At 39.8% G+C, this 19,443-nt stretch overlaps 1 protein-coding gene across 1 annotated transcript in view; it reads left to right on the forward strand.

The window, feature by feature from the left end:
• Positions 1-2,140: 2,140 nt before the first annotated feature.
• The window catches only part of LOC104066164 (complement C4), a 58,945-nt gene continuing 41,642 nt past the window's right edge, over positions 2,141-19,443 (forward strand). The window contains exons 1-6 of the mRNA XM_009568736.2: positions 2,141-2,308; positions 12,653-12,735; positions 15,499-15,691; positions 17,317-17,500; positions 18,157-18,227; positions 18,445-18,530. Coding sequence (XP_009567031.2) covers positions 12,671-12,735; positions 15,499-15,691; positions 17,317-17,500; positions 18,157-18,227; positions 18,445-18,530 — 599 coding nt within the window. The 5' untranslated portion in view covers positions 2,141-2,308; positions 12,653-12,670. The remainder of the gene's footprint in view (positions 2,309-12,652; positions 12,736-15,498; positions 15,692-17,316; positions 17,501-18,156; positions 18,228-18,444; positions 18,531-19,443) is intronic.

Here is a 19,443-nt window from a genome sequence, read left to right on the forward strand (position 1 = left end):
CTCCACTCTGTTCCTAACTTAGATGAACTTTAGTTGACAAAGTCCTAAAAAAAACCCCATTTATGGACTGTATCACAATGGGCACAAATACCTAAAAGTTGCTGAATGGAAGTTGAACAGAGGAGTGCAATTTTGACTGCTGATTAAGAGTCTACATGCCACATTTGGTTCCGAGAAAAGCTTGATTCCTTGGCAGGGATTCTCAACACAGCAGGCTAAAGCCACCTGCAGGAAGTACCCAGAGTGTTGGATAGCTGCAAATGTTTCATTGCAAACTTAAATGCTTTTAATCATACTGGCATCTCAAAAAAGATGAGTTTCAGAAGTGGAACTCACTTCTTGCTTTTGTGTAGCCAGGCTAAATGTAAGCAATTTGATAACTGCTTTGTCTTGCTGACAGTTCTTTTTCTGAACTAGTTGTATGGTAAGACAGCTTGTCCAGGTAATCCAGATTCTATTATCAGGCATTAGACTGAAGAGGTTTGTGTGCACACCTCCTGCAACACTTGCTGCACCCATGTATTACTATTTTCTCATCTGTGGTGATATTCCTACCCTGCAACACTGTGCTCGGAACAGGGCCACTAATAATAGCTTCTGTTTGAGCTCTTTTGGCTTGGTGCACTGCAGCTTGGCTTTTTCTTTCCATTTTGGCTTTCAAAGGGAAGGTGCCAGAGAGATATTCTTCTCTGAGGAAATTTCAGTTTCCTCAGAAACTGTTCACTTGGCATTCCTTACATCATTATGACTGGTAAGCCTGGTGCCAACTATTAAAAAAAAAAATCTTGTAGCATTTAGACATCGACTGTAGTTTCCATCTGGAACTCTTAGCTGTGGTAATACATGTTATCCCAGACTCCTCATGAAGTGGTGGGGAAATTTTATTTCCCAACAAAACTATTGGTTTAAAGAATGACTGCGACAAGTGCACATGTGTGCACAGAAAGACAAACACACACAGAGAATAAGTTTTTATTATCATATAGATTTTATATAGATTTTATTATTTAATACATATTTTGAACTTTACATATAGTTGTATATAATATGTTTGCATATTTTATATAGTAAGTAATAGGCATCTATACAGGTAAACAGTATATATATAATATGGGGTTTGATTTGTATGTAGTTCCCCAGATAAGATCATAAGGATGAAGTGTTACCAGCTGGGAAGGAGAACTCAATGTGTATTTGCCTGGAAGGTACCACAGCAGCCAGACCCACATCCTAAATATGCACTGTTGTCAGGAGGAAGACTTCAGCTACATTCCTAAGAACACTAGTTTTTCTTGCTGTTTTTCTTACAGTTTTTGATCAGGTGAAGCACTTAAATTCATATTTAGCTCCCAGCACTTGGGATTGGGAAAACTAATTTGATATACTCTGCTGGAGTCCAAAATAAGCAAACTAGTGTCATTCAGGGGTGTCTCTCAAACAGTGACTTCTGCAATCGCAGCTCCTGGGATCAGCCTGCGTCTTTTCCATCCTGGTCTGCTGCAGGATGCCAGGGAGAAGCACAACCATTCCTTCCAAATATCTTGTGTTTGGAAAGCAGCAAGTAAACGCATTTTGAAAAAGAGAAGTTAAATGAAAGAAATTCTCTAAAAGCCCATGTTTCAGTGCCTCTTCTAAACAGAAGAAACATTTTATATCAAGTTGCTGCAGTAGCAGGATTTCCCCCTCCCAAAGCCTGCAGCCTGGGAGCTGGAAAACATTAGCCATGACAGCAGCTTCTCCTTGAACACCTCTCCTGGGTCTCAGCACTCTTTCTGCAACTACTATGAACTGGTCTTGGATGCTCATTAGCAGAGTGGCGTGGGCATGTGACCAAAGAGGGGCAAGGCAGCAGGATCAGTCCGCAAGCACGTGCCTCCAAGCGCCAGTGTCAGGGGGTGCTGCCGGTGTTTGCGCCATGTGAAGCCTTGCTCCTTGGTCCCCCGACATTTTAAGAGAGCCTTTGTCATTTGTTGAAGGTAGGAAGTTAAAAGCTAATCAGCTGCCCAAAGAATGAGAGAATTTGGCTGCTAAACAAAGAGGAGCCGTCTGCTGTTTGGCACAGTCCAAGGTTTCTCGAAGGGGCAACAAAGGCGCCACATTATTCCCTTGTGAGTGCCTGGAACTCCTCAGTGGCTCCTGGCATCCCAAGACAGGAGACATCCCTTTGGTCCAGCTCAGACCAGCCCTTGCCATCCCTTTGGAGCACTCAAACACAACTTCCAGTCTGCTTCTCATTGAACGAACTGTAGCAATTCCTCATAAAATAAAGTGAAAAGGAGAGCTCAAGACACAAGGAGCATCCTAACTGGTGAGTCACCAACATCGGCTGTAAATGAATCTTTTGTGTGCCACTGTAACACAGCGTGAGGTGAAACTGTTGCTTAAAATAGTCTGGAAGGTAGGAAAAAGGAGATAAATGTGCTTTAAAGAAAAGTAGACAGGCCAAGTGGGTTCATGCAGATTAAAATAAATTAGTTTGTGACAGTTTCAGAAAGCCATGCTGAACATTTAGAAAGAGTCAAATTAGTGACTTGAGTACAAACAGTTCTGTCATCATCTCTAATTTACTTATTTTGGTTTTTTTCTTCATACTTTTCTGGAAAATGTAAATTTATTCTACTTTTTGCCAGATGCCATCTCTCAAATAACAGCACTTTCAGAAAAAGCTGTTGGGGCTATGTTTGTCTTGGCAACATAGATCTTGATAAGCTGGTCACACTGTGAGGATTTTATCTTTAAAAGCGAGCAAGTAAGCAAGCAAGCAAACAAACAAACACAAGAGAAAAAGATACATACATGCATTTTACAATTTTCAGAAAATATTGAAGTACTGAAAATGAAATGTGTCACAACTGATAAGGCGTTATTTTAGAATCTGGTAAACTCAGTCCTTATGGCTTCAGTGAATTACATTACAAAAATGGAGAAAAGAAATAACCTTTGGTTGTAGCATTATACAATCATTAACAGCAGAGATATTTAAAGTTGAATACGATCTGGGCTTAGCTGTCTCTTTTACCCCTTTACTTCCTTTCTGTTTCTCTTAATGTAGTTCCTTCCTATATTTCCCTTACTGTTCTTTTTTTGCTGCTTGAAAATGTTGAAAACATGCCACCTTCTGTTCTTTTCAGCTATTGCACAGTCCCAAAAAAACTGAACTCTGGAAACCTCTGTAACATGAATGCACTTTTACTCACAACTACATGTAGGCACATGCATGTAAACTTGGATATGCACATATCTCTTAAACCTCTCTAAACTAACAAAATCATTTTATTGACAAGCTTTTCTTTAGTTACACTATGAGGACTTCAGCTGTTACCATAAACACGCTCACAAAATAGTTTCTAAGGAAACCAGAAATTAGGCCAACGACAACTACAACCTCTGAAAAGTGAAGGAGAAGGAAGAAGGCGATAGTTCATCAGTCTCTCTTTAGTGACTGAACGGGACAAAGATCCGTATCTGCTTTTTCTTCCTTCTTACTCTCAACTCCCTCATTTCCACGTGTACACTCACATCTGCTGGAGGGTAGGGAAGCTCTGCAGAGGGATCTGAACAGGCTGGACAGATGGGTTGAGACCAGTGGAGTGAGGTTTGACAAGGACAAGTGCCGAGTCCTGCACTTGGAACACAAAAGCCCCGTGCAGTGCTACAGGCTTGAGGAAGAGTGGCTGGAAAGCTGCCCAGCAGAGAAGGGACCTGGGGGTGTTGGTTAACAGCTGACTGAATTTGAGCCAGCAGTGTGCCCAGGTGGCCAAGAAGGACAGTAGCATCTTGGTTTGTATCAGAAATAGCCTGCCCAGCAGGACCGGGGAAGTGATTGTACCCCTGTACTCAGCACTGGTGAGGCTGCACCTCGAATACTGTGTTCAGTTTTGGGTCCCTCACTACAAGAAAGACATTGAGGCTCTGGAGCGTGTCCAGAGAAGAGCAACGAAGCTGGTGAAGGAGCTGGAGAACAAGTCTTATAAGGAACGGCTGAGGGAACTGGGGTTGTTTAGCCTGGAGAAGAGGAGGCTGAGGGGAGACCTTACCACTGTCTACAACTATTTGAAAGGAGGTTGTAGAGAGGTGGTGTTGATCTCTTTGCCCAAGTGATATGTGACAGGATGAGAGAGAATGGCCTCAAGCTGTGCCAGGGGAAGTTCAGATTGGACATTAAGAAAAACTTCTTCACCAAAAGCGTTATCAGGCACTGGAACAGGCTGCCCAGGGAGGTAGTATGTGAAGTGCTTAGGGACATGATTTAGTAGTGGACAGGTATGGTTGGACTTAATGATCTCAAAGGTCTTTTCCAGCCCAGTGATTCTATGATTCTACATACACACTTCCCTCCACAGCTGTTCTGGGACAATCTCCCTCCTCTTCTTTCACGGGTGCAGGGCTACTGAAGAGTTTCTGCCATGGCACCATGAGCATCCCCACTTGCAATTTACCTCAAAATAACAGTGGAGTGGGGAGATTGAAAAACTGCTCCATCCCCAAAGTTTTGCCTTTGTATTTCATGACTTTTAACCTGAGTTTCTGGATTTATGCTAAATCTTCCCCCCCACCCCCCAAAAAAAAAAAAGGCTAGGGGCATTTCTTGCACCACTATCCCTCCACAAGCTTATCCGAGTACCTCGGTCTTCTGTTATCCCAAATAAAGGACAACATATAGGTATGAGCAGATTCTTCTGCATAGATTTTCCCACCCTTATTTCCTCCTGACATTTAAGGAGTCAGGACAACCACAGTTAAACTTGGACTTTGGCAAGGCCTGGCCAACTCTCCAAACTCTGAGGTATGAGAAATGCTTTATTTTCTTTTCTCCAGCCACTGACAAGTACTGCGCTTCTTTCTCACAGTCTAGGGCTGTGTTCAGGAGTCTTAGCTTCCTTTCCCTGAGGAAGCTGCAGTGGAAAACCACATAGGTAGGACATATTTTTGTATTGGGTAGTAGGGAAGAAGATTAGTACATATGAATGAGGGTAGGAGATAGTCACAGAAATTATGTTTGTGGATAGTCTTTGCAGGCAAATAAGGATGTGGTCAGGGTACATATCTCAGTGCTGCAGAAAAGGAATGTCTTATCCTTTATCTGCATTTACATGATTAGTGTTCTCCTAAGTTCATAGTCGCATTCTTCTGTACGTTACATACGTTATCTTGTTTTGTATGGTATTGGATGGCTCTGTGTAGGGCACCTGCCTGTTGACTCCTTAGAGAGGGCACTTTCAGATATCTGTGTTGCAGATAGGGTTATTTATTCCCTAAGAGCACTGTAAATACAATTAAGTGAGCCTTTATTTCTAACAGTCTGCATGGGTAAAGGGCTATCTGCAGACTGTGAAGAGGAATAAGTAATAAGAGTAAGACAAATATCCTTAAAAGGTGTATCTTTTCTCTGTTTTTTTTAACCTCAGAGATATGTGTTATGACACAGGATCAAAGACCCTCTTCTCTGCCTGTTCCTGTGTGCCAAAAAGATGTCAGCATTTCTAAATAGCTAGCCTTATATCACAGTACCTCAAGACGTGCCTACTGTGAAATATAGGGAGTTAAAGATGATTTAAAGTAATCTTTCCCCCTACCTTCTAGTCATAAGTGACATTTAGCTGCAACAGAGAATAGGGGCCCCACATTTTGAAGGCAGCTGTTTTCCTGGACAAGCTCTTGACTCACAGAGAGTGGGAAGAGAAGAGTGTGTGGCAGTAAAACAGAAAGTCTGTAAGGCATGGAGTGGGGTCAGGCTTCTGGCTGTGATAACCACTTCAGAAAGAACACAAATGAGATAAGTCTTATTCTTGGCAATAAACTGTGGTGGTCAGTATAAAACATTTCATCTTGCCTTCTGGGGTCTAATGCCACGAGGCTGATGTAGCTGAGCAGAGTAAGGTGTTGATGACTATCTCTGAACAGTTTTGCCAAATCAGAAAGCACCAACTTTATAAAAGCTTACCCTTAAAATATGCCTTGAACAGCACTGGCTTTGTTGAGCAATAAATTAAAAAGCTGGATAGAGAACTGGACTTGTTCCCAGTCAAGTTGGTTTTGGAGACAGTTGAATAAAGGCTGTGATGTCAAGAGGTGAGCAGCTCTCAGTTTCCCAAAGTGAATCCCACCAGCAGCATCTCACTGGATAACGCATATCTAACCCAGTAGACCACCTGGAACATTGTTGGTGTTTGGGCTATTATTACATTTTCTCTTCTTTCGTATAGGCAAGTGTTTAAGGAATCCTTAGAGCAGACTACAACAGGTCATCCACTAGGATAACCCAAATCACTTTTTAAAGCCCACTAGCTGTATCGACTGACATGGAGCTCAGACATAGCTCCCACGTGAGCAGTCTGCATTGTGGAGAACCACTCGTGTGTGTGTGAATCCGGAGCTGATTTCCCATTACTCCTAGTACCTATCGTGAGAAGTAGAAGGGGGGGTCTTGGAAAGCAGGACTCAAAATTTCACAGGTCTTTGTGAAAGCTTTCTTCCATGGTGGAGAGCACAGCTGCCCACTGGATGGCACCAGGACTCTGTACGTACACTGCTGCTGGAGGCGTGCATGTTTTCCTTCAACATCTGTGACAGTCTTATTGCTAGGCTAAGGCATGGTTTACAAACAGGCGTAGAAGGACTCTGGAACCAGAACGATAGGCAGAATTAAAGATGTGAAAATTGTCACTGAAGTTGGAGAATTCTTTCACAGATGATATTTTCGAAGGGGAATGTGATTTTTTTATGCACATGTAGTGGTGCGTTACCAGCAGGGGAATATTCTGCAGAGCATTTCAGGTTCCTTTCCGTTTGAGCTGCTAATTCTGAATAACCACATAGACAATAATCACAGATGTGGAGTATACCTTTTCTAACCATAGGACAAAGGGAAAATCCTTATTTTTTCCAAAACTCTTTTGTTCCAAATCTTCCTTGATGATGTTTCAACCTACAGCAACAACAGTATTTAGACATTGGGAGTTCAGCAGATTCTGGCTGCAAGATTCTGTGTCTTAGAGTATATTAACATCCCACATGTGACCCAGGTCTGAGGCATTGTTGCTACCACAGTGAGTCGCACTTTTTGGTATCTCAGTGCAGAATTCGTGCAGCAAAAGTATGACAGATATTTACAGAATAATGCACAAGTAAATGTTGCTAATATTCTTCTCCAAGGAAACTGAAGCTGGGCTTACTGCCTACATGAACACCTGCAGTGTACTCAACTGAAGTCAACAAACATTTCTAAAGTCACCAAAGAAAGGGGAGGTGTTTGGAAATTTAGCATTCCATCACATTATCATAGAATCATAGAATGGTTTGGTTTGGAAGGGACCTTACAGATCATCTAGTTCCAATCCCCCTGCCATGGGCAGGGACATGTCCCACCAGATCAAGCTGCTCAACACCCCATCCAACCTGGCCCTGAACACCTCCAGGGAGGGGGCAGCTACAGCTTCCCTGGGCAACCTGTGCCAGCGCCTCACCAGTCTCATCATGAAGAATTTCTTACTAATGTCTAACCTAAATCTTCTCCTCTCCAATTTAAAGCCGTTCCCCTTATCCTGTCACTACATGTCCTTGAAATAAGTCCTTCCCCAGCTTTCTTGTAGCTTCTTCAGGTACTGAGAGGTCGCTATAAGATCTCCCTGGACGCTTCTCTTCTCCAGGCTGAGCAACCCCAGCTCTCTCAGACTGTCCTCATAGCAGAGGTGCTCCAGCCCTCCGAGCATCTTTGTAGCCCTCCTCTGGACCCATTCCAACAGTTCCATATCCTTCTTATGTTGGGGATTCCAGAACTGGACACAGTACAACAAGTGGATTCTCACGGGAGCAGAGTTGAGGGGCAGAATCACCTTCCTCGACCTGCGACCACGTTTCTTTTGATGCAACCCAGGATACGGTTGGCCTTCTGGGCTGCAAGTGCACATTGCCAGCTCGCACAATCATAGAATCAATCCTAGAATAGAATCATAGGATCATAGAATCATAGAATAGTTTGGGTTGGAAGAGACCTTAAAGATGATCCAGTTCTAACACCTCCCGCTAGATCAGTCTGCCCAATACCTCATCCAATTTGGCCTTGAACACCTCCAGGGATGGGGCATCCACAACTTCCCTGGGCAACCTGTGCCAGTGCCTCACCACTCTCATAGGGAAGAATTTCTTCCTTATATCTAGTCTGGTACCTATCCCTGACTGTTTAGAGATGCACATGTTTCATCCAAATAGCTGCTTAAAAAGCTAATGGCTGCAAAGGGTCAGAGCTCCATAGCTGAACTACAGAAAGAAGAGATCAGCATACATTACCTGCAGAACTGTCCCACTGAGCTATTACAAAAGTCGTCCAGATTTTGCTCCTCCGTAACAAGACAGCAGATGATCTGCCTGCCTACCCTGCAGAGGCACTGCAGCTCCTGACATTGAAACATGGTGTAACTGAGCATCTTCTCCTTTACAACAAAACCAAACTCTCCTCACACATATTCTGCCTCCTTTCCCCCTTTCTCTTTGAGTTTCACCCTTGAAGATTAAAACCAATGAATCAAACAAAGTAGGACATCTTTTGATCTGCCAGTGGATCTGACTTAAACTTGCTCAAGTGCGATGGAGGTCAGAGTAGAGCCTTGTCCCAGGCTTGGGAGAGGAGAAGCTTTCTTGTCTCTCATGTTTCTCTGAGGTACTGTGTAAAGTGAATGTTTTAGACCTACTTTGCAGATCAGAATGAGGAAGCAAAGCTGCCAGTGGCAGAGAGGCACATGCCTAGCTGCGGTTGTACATGGTATGTGATTTTTTTCTCCTTTTTCTTGTGAAATACTTTTTAGTATAATTGTGTACTGCCTGAAGCATTAGAGAAACTCTGTTTAATAAGTCAGGAAATGCAAGGAATGAGGGTCAGTTCTGGTTATAAGTTACTTCTCTCCATTTTGCCTGCATAAAATGCCAGTTCTCCTAGATTTCATTATATCCTCCCAAACCAACATAACTGGATGTGTAACCTTTATTTTTATTCCTCTCAGCTAGTAAGAATTTTAGGTTTTGTCACTGATACGTTCAAGGTACCTTCTGCTTTTTTAGCTTATATTTTGCTTCCCTGAATGGGAAAAGAAAAGAATCCCCTAAGACAATCATGTTCATTACAGTCCAGAAGATTGGATGAGTTTGGAAAGATCAAAATATATTAAATATGTTAAATTTTGTAGCTAATATCTAGTTGTAGTGCTTGATAGTGAGAAAAAAATGTGTTGTCTTTGATTATTTTTTTTTAATGCAATTAAAAGAAAAAAATGCTGAACAGGATGCATTTGAGATTAAGACTCCAGACAGAGTGTCAAGATATTTGGATGCAAAGGCAACACCACAGAAGTCCTGTGTGATCTCAGCCAAGCTATTTTCTTCCTCATTTCTAGCAGTTCTTTTCCTTCTCTGGAGCTGAGAGAGCCACGTGCATGCTCAGGTACCTCCTTTTCTCCTGGCCATGGCCCATCAAATATTTTTCTCTCTAAGAAATGCTCTGCTTGGTATATTTATAAAATTTGGCTTACATTTCTTAAAAGTGCCAAAAGCTCCAAGATCCTGAAAATGGTAGCTGACAAAAAAAGGATGCATTATTATAGTAAGAAGAAATATTATGTCAGTAGTATAATGCAATTATTGCTTGACCTAAAAAAAACCCCAAACAAACAGACAAAGTGATATATGGGTTACCTTTGCAACATATTAAACTCCTAGAAGCAGTGTTTCATAAATTCTAAATATTTTTTTCTTATCTTTTTTGACACTGAAGAAAATCATAGAATTGAGCCAACCCATTGGGAAAATGATGGAGGAACACATGAGAAAAACTATGGCTGGTTGCTTAATCCCTCCAAAATGCAAGCTCCTCAGTGAGACCAGAAAAGGCCAGGGATATATTGGTTTTTTGCTTTTAAATAAATTATTTTGATCTTTCTTTTTAGAACTGATACACTTAGGAGCACTAAATGCAGAACGTTTAAAGAAAATGCAGACAAAAAGGACAATTTTTCATTACAAAAGAAACTAGAGCCTGGATTAACCTTCTAATTCATGACCTAGATTATAGTAAAGGAAAAAAGTATAGTTTCAATTTGCAATTTCAGTTTACATTGATGCTGAAGAGAAATCATCCTGCAGTTAAAAAGAACTTTTCAAATTAAATCCATACTTCATGGTCTGCTGTTGAAAAAAGGATTTTTAAAATCTAATTTTCTGAAATGTCAGAAGTGAAATATAGCCTTTTTTTGTTTGTCACAATTCCCTGTAACTCAGCTAAAAGGATATCACCATGGTGCTTATTTGTAAAATGTTCTTTGTGAAGCTGTCCTTTGTACCCTTCTGCCAGGCAGCACTGAAAGAGTGCAGGAGGAAAGTGAAAGAAGAGTTTGGTCTTGCTAGTTTTTAGGTAGATTAAGGGAGAAAAGCCTTTTGGAAGTACTTCAAGCAAAAGAACAAAAACTACTGCTGGTGCTTGAAACTCTGTGAAAATCTGCAAAGCTCAAACGAAGTTACTGGAAGGGGAGATAACGCATATTCAAAACAAAGGATGTCTATCTCCCTGAGCTGATAGTTCACTGGTTCCTTCTTACACATGCATTAAGCTGGACTGTGCTTTCCAAAGGCTGCACTGGACTGTGGGTCAGCTGAGGGATCGATAGCATACCTGGTGAAATATAGCTGATGAGTAAATAGGAAAGGACTTTGTCTTTAGAAAAAAGACAGGCGCATAAGTTATTTTAGAGAGAGCTTTCTGTGTTCTCTCTTTCATGCATGTGCTGGAGACTTTCAGCTGAGAGAATTTTATTTCAGTTTAGTTTAGTTTAGTTTGGCTTAGTTTAGTTTAGTTTAGTTTAATGTGCCTTTGGAATGGAATATTTTGTACTGCATTAGAAACTACAGTCCCCGCCATTCTGAAGAACTCATGTCACTAGTGAACCAATGCGAAGATCGTTTTATATAAACTCAGAGACAGAGAAGTAAAGCGTAAGGAATTTTAAGACTATTTCTAGAAATGGTTATGCATAAACTTCGTTTTTTGTTTGTAGGAGACAGTGGAAAAAAAACTATTTGATTACAGTTATTGGCTTATATTCTGGGGAAAAAAAATGTCTTTATTACTAGTTATAACACCTCATAAAACTTCTGTATAAAATTGTTATGCAACATATTGCTATGGATGGCCATTATATCATTATATGCACACATAAATACATTCATAATTCAGAAGGAAAAAAAGTACACAAATCAAAGTAAAAACTAATGAAAGAAAAAAAACCGCTTTTGCAAGGTCTGCTTTAAAAAGCAACCCATGAAAATATGTTACTGTGAGTTCATAGGTGGCTATTTGTGTAGCTGTGCAAATAGACCTTGGTCCCTTGACAAACGAGCCAGCCTGGAGAATGGAAAGTCCCTCTCCTCCCCTCTGGTAAAGACTGGCACAACAGTGAGATTTTTGGTGTGAACTCACAATGCAGAGTTGCTTTTCCTGTAACAAATCAATGCTGGCTGCATTGCAGACTTCTGAAAATTGTTGACTTTTCAGCTGGGAGAACTCTTTATGTGTTTCTCTGGGAAAGGGCATTGAGTGTGCAGACATTGATTTCTTTTTTCTTATATTTCGTTTGTCAGGAGCAAAAAGACAGGACCCACTCATACTCATTTCTTGTTCGAGTTTAGTGGCTGAGATTGCTCAGTGATTGCATTGGGCACGTGATCATTTCTGGGATTTGACCTGCCTATAAATCAGATGGGCTTTTTTCCATTCCCTTGAATCAACAAAAATATGTTTGGGAGACAATAATCCTGTGAATTCCTGAAAGTCAACCCAGTGAGAATTTCAATTTGTTCTTTCATTTGCGTTTTATCAAAACTTGTTCCGACACAAAGTTATTCCACACACAGATGATTTTTTTCCCCCTTGTTTTGAGTATCCTGCCTTTTTAGACAATTTGTGACTCTTCTGCTGTCAGGAATGCCTTCAGCTAATGAGTCATCTTATGCGCTTGTGCTAAGATGAGACTGATTACACTCTGGAAAAGACCTGTCTTGACCTAAAACAAAATTGGGACAAATACCTCAGGCACAGACATCCATTTTATTTCCACTTAACTTAGAGCAGATGAGTGCTTTCAAGCACTAGAGATTGGGACCGAGTTGCACGGGCAGAATTCCAGCACAGTTCCTTTGGTACTATCTAAACCTTAAGAGGTTTTTTTCTCACTTTTGCTGGACCACAGAGATGTCCTTTGGTTAACTAATGGCATCACTGAGGCTTGTATCCATTTAGAAGTGCTTTACAGCTGCTCTTTTAGCCACGGTGCCTTGTTCGGTTTGGGGATTGCCTTTGCAGTATTTGTGAAAACTTCTCTCTGCAGATGACTTTTAGTTGCTACGGTGTGAAAATATTGAAGCCGGGAAGAGAATGAATTAATAATCAAATGTCAAAGTCGTGGCTTAGCCCAGAATACCTCTCCCCAGGCTATTAAGTTGTGCATCAGTAGCATGTCCATCATTATTGGTTGCATGGGTTTGAAAGATATTAATAAATAACCAGGATAGGTAATGTTGTTTGCTGCAATGTGTCATCAGCCCAGATTTTACAATCTACACCTCAAGGATAGATTGACGGTGGCTGTTTGGTATTTCTGTTTTTCAGATGTTGTAGAGTTTTCCAATGGAAAGGCTGGTATTTTTGATCAGCTTTTGTTCGCTGTTGTCCAATACACAGCAAGCACCATCGTAAGTACATTTTATTATTAATTCCTCACTACTAAGAAGTCCCTTGAAAGTGAAAGTAGGAAATGTTAATGGTCTTGATAGAGAACCAACAAAGCCTATTTCTTGGACCACTGAAAATTTGTGTAATTTTAAATAGGTAAAAAGTAAAAAGCTTAAAACTACCCCCTTTAGGTATTTTTAAGGGGTGAGATCGCCATTCAGTAACAAATAACTTAAAATGTCCTCCTAAAGCGTGATGTTCATGCAGTTATTGCTGCTTGTTCATCTTTAGTTTATGACATTTACCAAACTGGAAAATCTTGGGAAAGAATAACTCTCCTTTCTGTATTTGATTTATACGTTGCAGAAAGCAAAGGTTTCATATTTGGGAGAGCTTCAGGATTTTTCTGTAATTATCCTGGATTTTAGTGGAAATTTACACATGTTGATATTGGTTCTTCTGGTTGGACAATTTCCCAGGTTTGGGAAATAGATGTACGTTTTAAAAAAAAAAACTATAAAGCATCTTAAAGGTCCTTCAAATTGACTTTTATCTGTAGGTCAGAGGTACAGAAAAAGAGACACTTACTCTGTTCCCACCAAGATCAAGTGTATGTGTATACTTGTCATAATCAGAGGAGAGCTTTAGTGAGATGTTTGAGCAACCAGGTCAAGCAATCCTATCCTTCCATGTCAGTCTACCTTTGAGGTTATCTCCAGCCCCAAATATTTCTCTTCTCATGAGGTTTTAGCCAGGTGCAAACTCCTTCCTGCAGTCTGGTGTTGACCTTCAGCATCCACATCAGCGTGAAAGCTGCATAGAAACTTGATATTGGGGTGCCGGTGAAGCACACTCCATCTCCAGCAAAAGCACAGGCTCTGTCATCAGTGATAAAATCTTAGTGGAAAAATAGACAAAGATTGTTTTTTTCTGAGACAATTAGATGTGGGAAACGCAAGGTGCTGAATGTATTAAGTGTATGAAACTGAACATTACATAAGGAAAATATCATCATGACTCTTCCAGACCAGACATGGCATGCATCTGGCTAGCTCAGATTATGGGCAGTGTAGCTGGAGACCATGTCTACCCAAGCTATCACATAAGTAAACTTTTAAACAACTAACTATAATGCTGTGAATAAAAGAGCCTACATTTCTGTAAACTATGGCAGAAAGCAAGCATTACACTCCTTATGTGAAGACAGTTCTTGTAGAGAAGTTCTTCACTCATCTTTTACTGGAGCCAACAGGCTACGTGATTGCAGCGACATATCTAGAGTAAAATTCATTCAATGTCATTGAGAACGTACAATGAAGACAGCTGAAAATTGAATGTTCTTCTCAGCATTCAAGCATTTGATTATATACGTAGATGCCAAACCAGCCTGACTAATCAATTAGGAAGACAATTAGACAAATGAAAACAATAAAGATCAGGATCAAGCATAGCACAGGTGCAGATACAACTGAAAAACAATTTTCATCATTCATTGTTGACTAGAACTATCAGAAAGTATTTTAACAATTTCATAGATAAAAATGATAAAACTTTTTCATGTTTATTCAAGGCTGTTCTGTTTTTCTTTCCCAAAACTTCTATGTTTGTGTGAAGACTCAGACCAGCTATGGCACATTCCACTAATCACATGGAAGGAGAGAGATCCTTTTTATTCTGTTTTTTTACAGTACACTATCCTTATTATCCTTAAAAAAAGGAAGTAAATTTGAGTTTAATTTGAAAAAAAACCTATCAACCAGTTTCATTACCTTATTTCTATATCTCACCTTTCATTTTATAAAGTTAAGGAAGAAGAAGCATTAAAAAAACAAAGCAAAAAAACCTGGAAAATTCAACCAACCCATTCTGATAATGGTAAAATCATTTACATTTAATTTTAGAGATCTTCTGCAGAATAATGATTTTCCAAAAGCAGCTTTCTTGAGCTCTGAATTATTCTTCATATATGTGCCATTATATCAGTAAAACATAGCTATTCACGTAATGCACTGATTTTTTGTGTAAAAGATACTTGAAGAAAAAGAGAGCAAGAATAATAATCTACATTTTAAAGGTCATGAATTTAATTACCGAGAAGCACCAGAGCAGAGTTAAGAAAAAATGAAAGTAACAAAGAGAAAATGCTAAATGCCAACCGGTTTAGCCTCCAACTGAGCTCTTCCCAGGGCTGTATTCTCACCTTCCGTTGTCTCTCATTACCAGCATTACACAAACAATGACATCTAAATGAAGATCGGCTAACTGAAAACCCATACAAATAGTTACACATGAAATTGTTACCTCCTGACATATTAAAACATTGGTTGGCATAACGTAGGTGCTAGTTCATGAAGAAACATGACTTCATTGTATAAAATATATATCTGTGAATGCCTATTCATTTTCTTTTAATACATAGCCTGGTTTTGTTTCCAGAAAGTTGAGTTTATAGAAGTTTTTCTGAGTTAAACCAGACCACAAATACCATTGGCAACCCCTGGGACACACTGTAGGTTTTTTTTCTCTCCTGTCTATGGGAACTGATCTTTTGTAGGACCTAGTTGTGATGGTTCAGCATTTTGGGATCAGTCAGAGAGAAACTGTCTACTTCTAACATTTACTCTGACTTACAAGAGGGATGGACCGGGCAATCTCCACAAGTATCAAGCTCACCTGTTCTGCGGGAGTCTGCTTTTGTCTTTAAAATTTGCATTGGTTCGACATTCCTGTCTTATGTGAAAGTCACCCTACATACTGGACAATCTGTTTCTATGTTGTTTCAGATTTCTTATCACTGCCCCAAATGTGGTGCATTTGGGCACAGAGGAGACAATAACAGTTCAAGTCCATGGAGCACAGCACCCCGTTCAAGTTACTGTATACTTCAAAGATGAGATAAAAAATCAGCTCCTATCAGAGAGAATAATCTTTAATCTTAACCAAAATAACAACTACCAAGAGATTAAAAAAGTAATGGTAAGTTTACCATCATAATGATATGTGTATTAATTTGGTGATAAAAAATACATAATCTGTATTAGGAATGTGTTGGAATAGAGATAACGTTTATCCCTGGAAACATGACAAAATACTAATTTCAGTGACAGCAGCCCCCTATAAGTCCAACTAGCTTGTAAAACAATGTCTAATGTAGTATCAGTGGTGATTGTTAGTGCTATTTTTTACCCAACAAGCAAGCTTAAGATTTTGTCACACCGATATAAAAGATTTTTCCATTGCTATACATAAGTGATTAAATTAAATTTTAAAACATTTAATTGTTTTATCACTCTTTGTTCTGCATCATTTAAACTAAAACTGCAGTCATGCCTTTAGCATGCTGACTACTTTCACAAAAGAGGAGAAACCTTTAAAAAGTGCAGTGTCTCAGACCAAAGGCTGTGATGTTTCTGCAAACATAAATTAATCAATTCTTCTTCACATCCTGGTTTACATCATTTCCTTCTGACCTGATTATTTGAAATCTGGCAGCATTTAGTTCAGTAGTTCTCATTTGGGCTATTTTTTTGAAACACAGCACTCAGCACGACTCAGTTTAACTCTGATTGCTTACTCCCAAAGTAAAAGTTAACTCTTTCAGATCAGATTCCTTTTCAACATGAAGTTTAGAAACATGGCATTAACCTGCTTGAGGTAAAGCTCTAATCTCATAGCCAAGATTTTAGCAAGTGATGGATTACAAAGTGCTGCTACAGCTACCAAATAGCACTGGAATGTAATATCCATGAAGATTGAAAAAAAATTCACTGGGCTTGAGTTATTGTCATTGGACAGAAGAATGTGTATTTCTGTAGTGGAAAATGGAGGATCAGATAGTTTTTTAATTAAAAAGAAATATTCACACAATAGAAGGATATAATTGAGTATCAAAAGAAGGGAGGTCAAGGGAAGTGATTCTGCCCCTCTTGTGAGACCCACCTGGAGTACTGTGTCCAGTTCTAGAATCCCCAACATAAGAAGGATATAGAACTGTTGGAATGGATCCAGAGGAGGGCTAGGAAGATGATCAGAGGAATGGAATACCTTTGTTAAGAGGACAATCTAAGAGCTAGGATTATTCAGCCTGGAGATGAGAAGCCTACAGGTAGACCTTATGGTGACCTTCCAGTACCTGAAAGGGGCCTACAAGAAAGCATTAGAGGGACTTATTTCAAGTGCATGTGTGATAGAATGAGGGCGAATGGCTTTAAATTGGAAAGGGGAAGATTTAGATTAGACATTAGGAAGAAATTCTTCGTTATGAGGGTGGTAAGGCACTGGCACAGGTTGCCCAGTACAGGTAAATTGTAGCTGCCCCTTCCCTGGAGGTGTTCAAGGTTAGGTTGCATGTGGCCTCGAGCATCCTGATCTAGTGGGAGGTGTTCCTGCCCGTGACAGGGGATTTGGAACTGGATGATCTTTAAGGTCCCTTCCAACACAAACCATCCTATGATTCAATTCTATGATTCTATGATCTTCTATTGAATAGTCCTAATGAAATTACTTATACATTTCAGGTGTTTTTCATCCTCAGCTGTGTGGCTCTGAAGTTATCAGGTTCATATTTGATTTTGTGTGTTTTTTCCCTTTGTACCCTTCAGGTCAAGCCAGGGCTTCTACGACAGGATGTGTTCAAGAAGAGCAATCGGTCATATGTTCTGCTGGTCACAGAAAGCAAGGAGCTTTACAAGGACACTATTCAAAGCACTCGTATCCTCCTGTCTTCCAAGAAAGGCTACATTTTTATTCAGACAGATAAGCCTATATACACACCAAGTTCCAAAGGTTAAAATACAAATGCTGCATTTCAGATGTTGAATATAGAAGTTACAAGGGGGTGGTTAGAAAAAATAGTAATGACTTGATCATTCCTAATCATGTAAATGCTTCCTAAGTAACTCCAGCTATCTCTATGCTTACCAGACAGGCCAGATTTTAAAGTCAAGAAGTTGTCTCTTTTAACAGGAGCCAGACAAAATCTGCTCCTTATTGTCCAAAGGCTTACTAATGATTTTCCTTTGGAATACAACATTGTGAGAAACCTGCAAAAAAATGTATTGCTTCTGCTTGCATCACCAGCAACATACGTATTCTTTGCACTCTGAGACCGCAACTGTTTTGTCACTTAACAAGCAACAAGGGAGGGAAGTCAAAAAAATTGTTGGGTTTGGTTGCAGGTCTTGACTGCAGAAGCAAAACAAAAGCAGTATTGATATACTCCCTGAGTATTTTTCGGAATTTGTTTCAAAAATTTATTTTGTTAGTCATGTACCATGTGAAGCTTATGGAAGAATGTAATTGTTTTATTTTTAACAGGCATCTTTTCTTTCAAAGAAAGTGTTTTATCCTAGATTCTGTGAATTAGTTTATGATTTTTAATAATTACTACCTAGAAAATCCAGAAATAAATATGTGAATACATTTATTCTTCTCTTAAACAGTGAGATACAGGATCTTCATTCTGGACAATGCTATGAGGCCGACAGATGACACAGTCACAGTTGTTGTGCTAGTGAGTATACAAAAACCCACCATTAACGAGTGCTTCTTCAGCACAGGAGCTACAAAATCTTCCACAAATGATCCAAGGGAAAGGTAACGTGAATGTTAAAGTGGGAAAGTGAGCAGAGCATTTTCTCTTCCTTAGGACTACTATATGAACTTGAGCTTTTGGATGTAAATGTTTGACACTTAGTGTCTAATTTTATGTTTGCTTTCTCTCTCAACAGAATTCAAAAGGAATGGTGGTTAAAAAGACGGACCGGAAAATAAAATCAGCGTTCAGTGGAAACTTTGAAATACCTGATGTTTCTGAGTATGTTACTGCTGTGCCCTCTGTATTAAAACAGTACACGTTAAAATTTCCCCTGCAGCAAAATTAACTTCAAGCTAAAAACAAGTGTTGTCCTTCCCTTCTTTCTGCTTTTGTCCCCTGTTTTCCTCATTTCTCTTTTTTGTTGTTGTTGTGCATTGTCTGGTTTGCTATTTCTTTAGAACAAGAGGTGCACTAAAGCAAAAAAAAATGACTACCCCTGGGAAGCACCATGGCATGCTGTCACAGCATAACAGCTGGGAACAGAGCATGGTTGCTTTGTAACTTGGAGCCTCCTGCTGTGCAGAGGTCTAAACCTGAGCTGGTGACCCCATATTCCCTTCTCTGACGCTGGAGACAAAGTCACATATTTAGGCTTCAATGCATCTGATCTGGTTTAGATGCCAATGTCAGGATCAGATGTACCACATCTCAGTGCTGTCTGTCTCTCTCCACTAGTCGAGGAGCCCAGGAGGACCTACACAGATAAAAGACTTTTTAGTATATTGTCTAAAGTGAGGAGCACTAAGCCCACCTCCTATTAACAGGATCAAACCATCCAGATCCATCCCTTTTACCTGTTGAAACACTTAAGATTTTTAACTGATGATTTTCTTGAATCACTTTTCAAAATTATCTTTCTCTCACTATGGACCAGAAATTGAGCCTATGGTTAATAACCTTTTACCTTTAAGCACCTCATCTTGGAGGTGTAAGTCCAGAAATTAAGGTTAATATGCTGCAGTCATCAACATTTATCCTGATAAGGAACAATTTTGAAAACTGCTTAAATATCTGCTCAACTCCATGACTATATTCAGAGGAGAGCTGCAAGGGCTCAGTTTGCAAAGTGTAATCACATATCTCTGATTTCAAAGACTCAAGCTTTCACTTAAGATTCAATATGCTGTAAGAT

This window comes from Cuculus canorus, chromosome 1 (genome assembly GCF_017976375.1).
Source record: "Cuculus canorus isolate bCucCan1 chromosome 1, bCucCan1.pri, whole genome shotgun sequence".
NCBI lineage: Eukaryota > Metazoa > Chordata > Aves > Cuculiformes > Cuculidae > Cuculus > Cuculus canorus.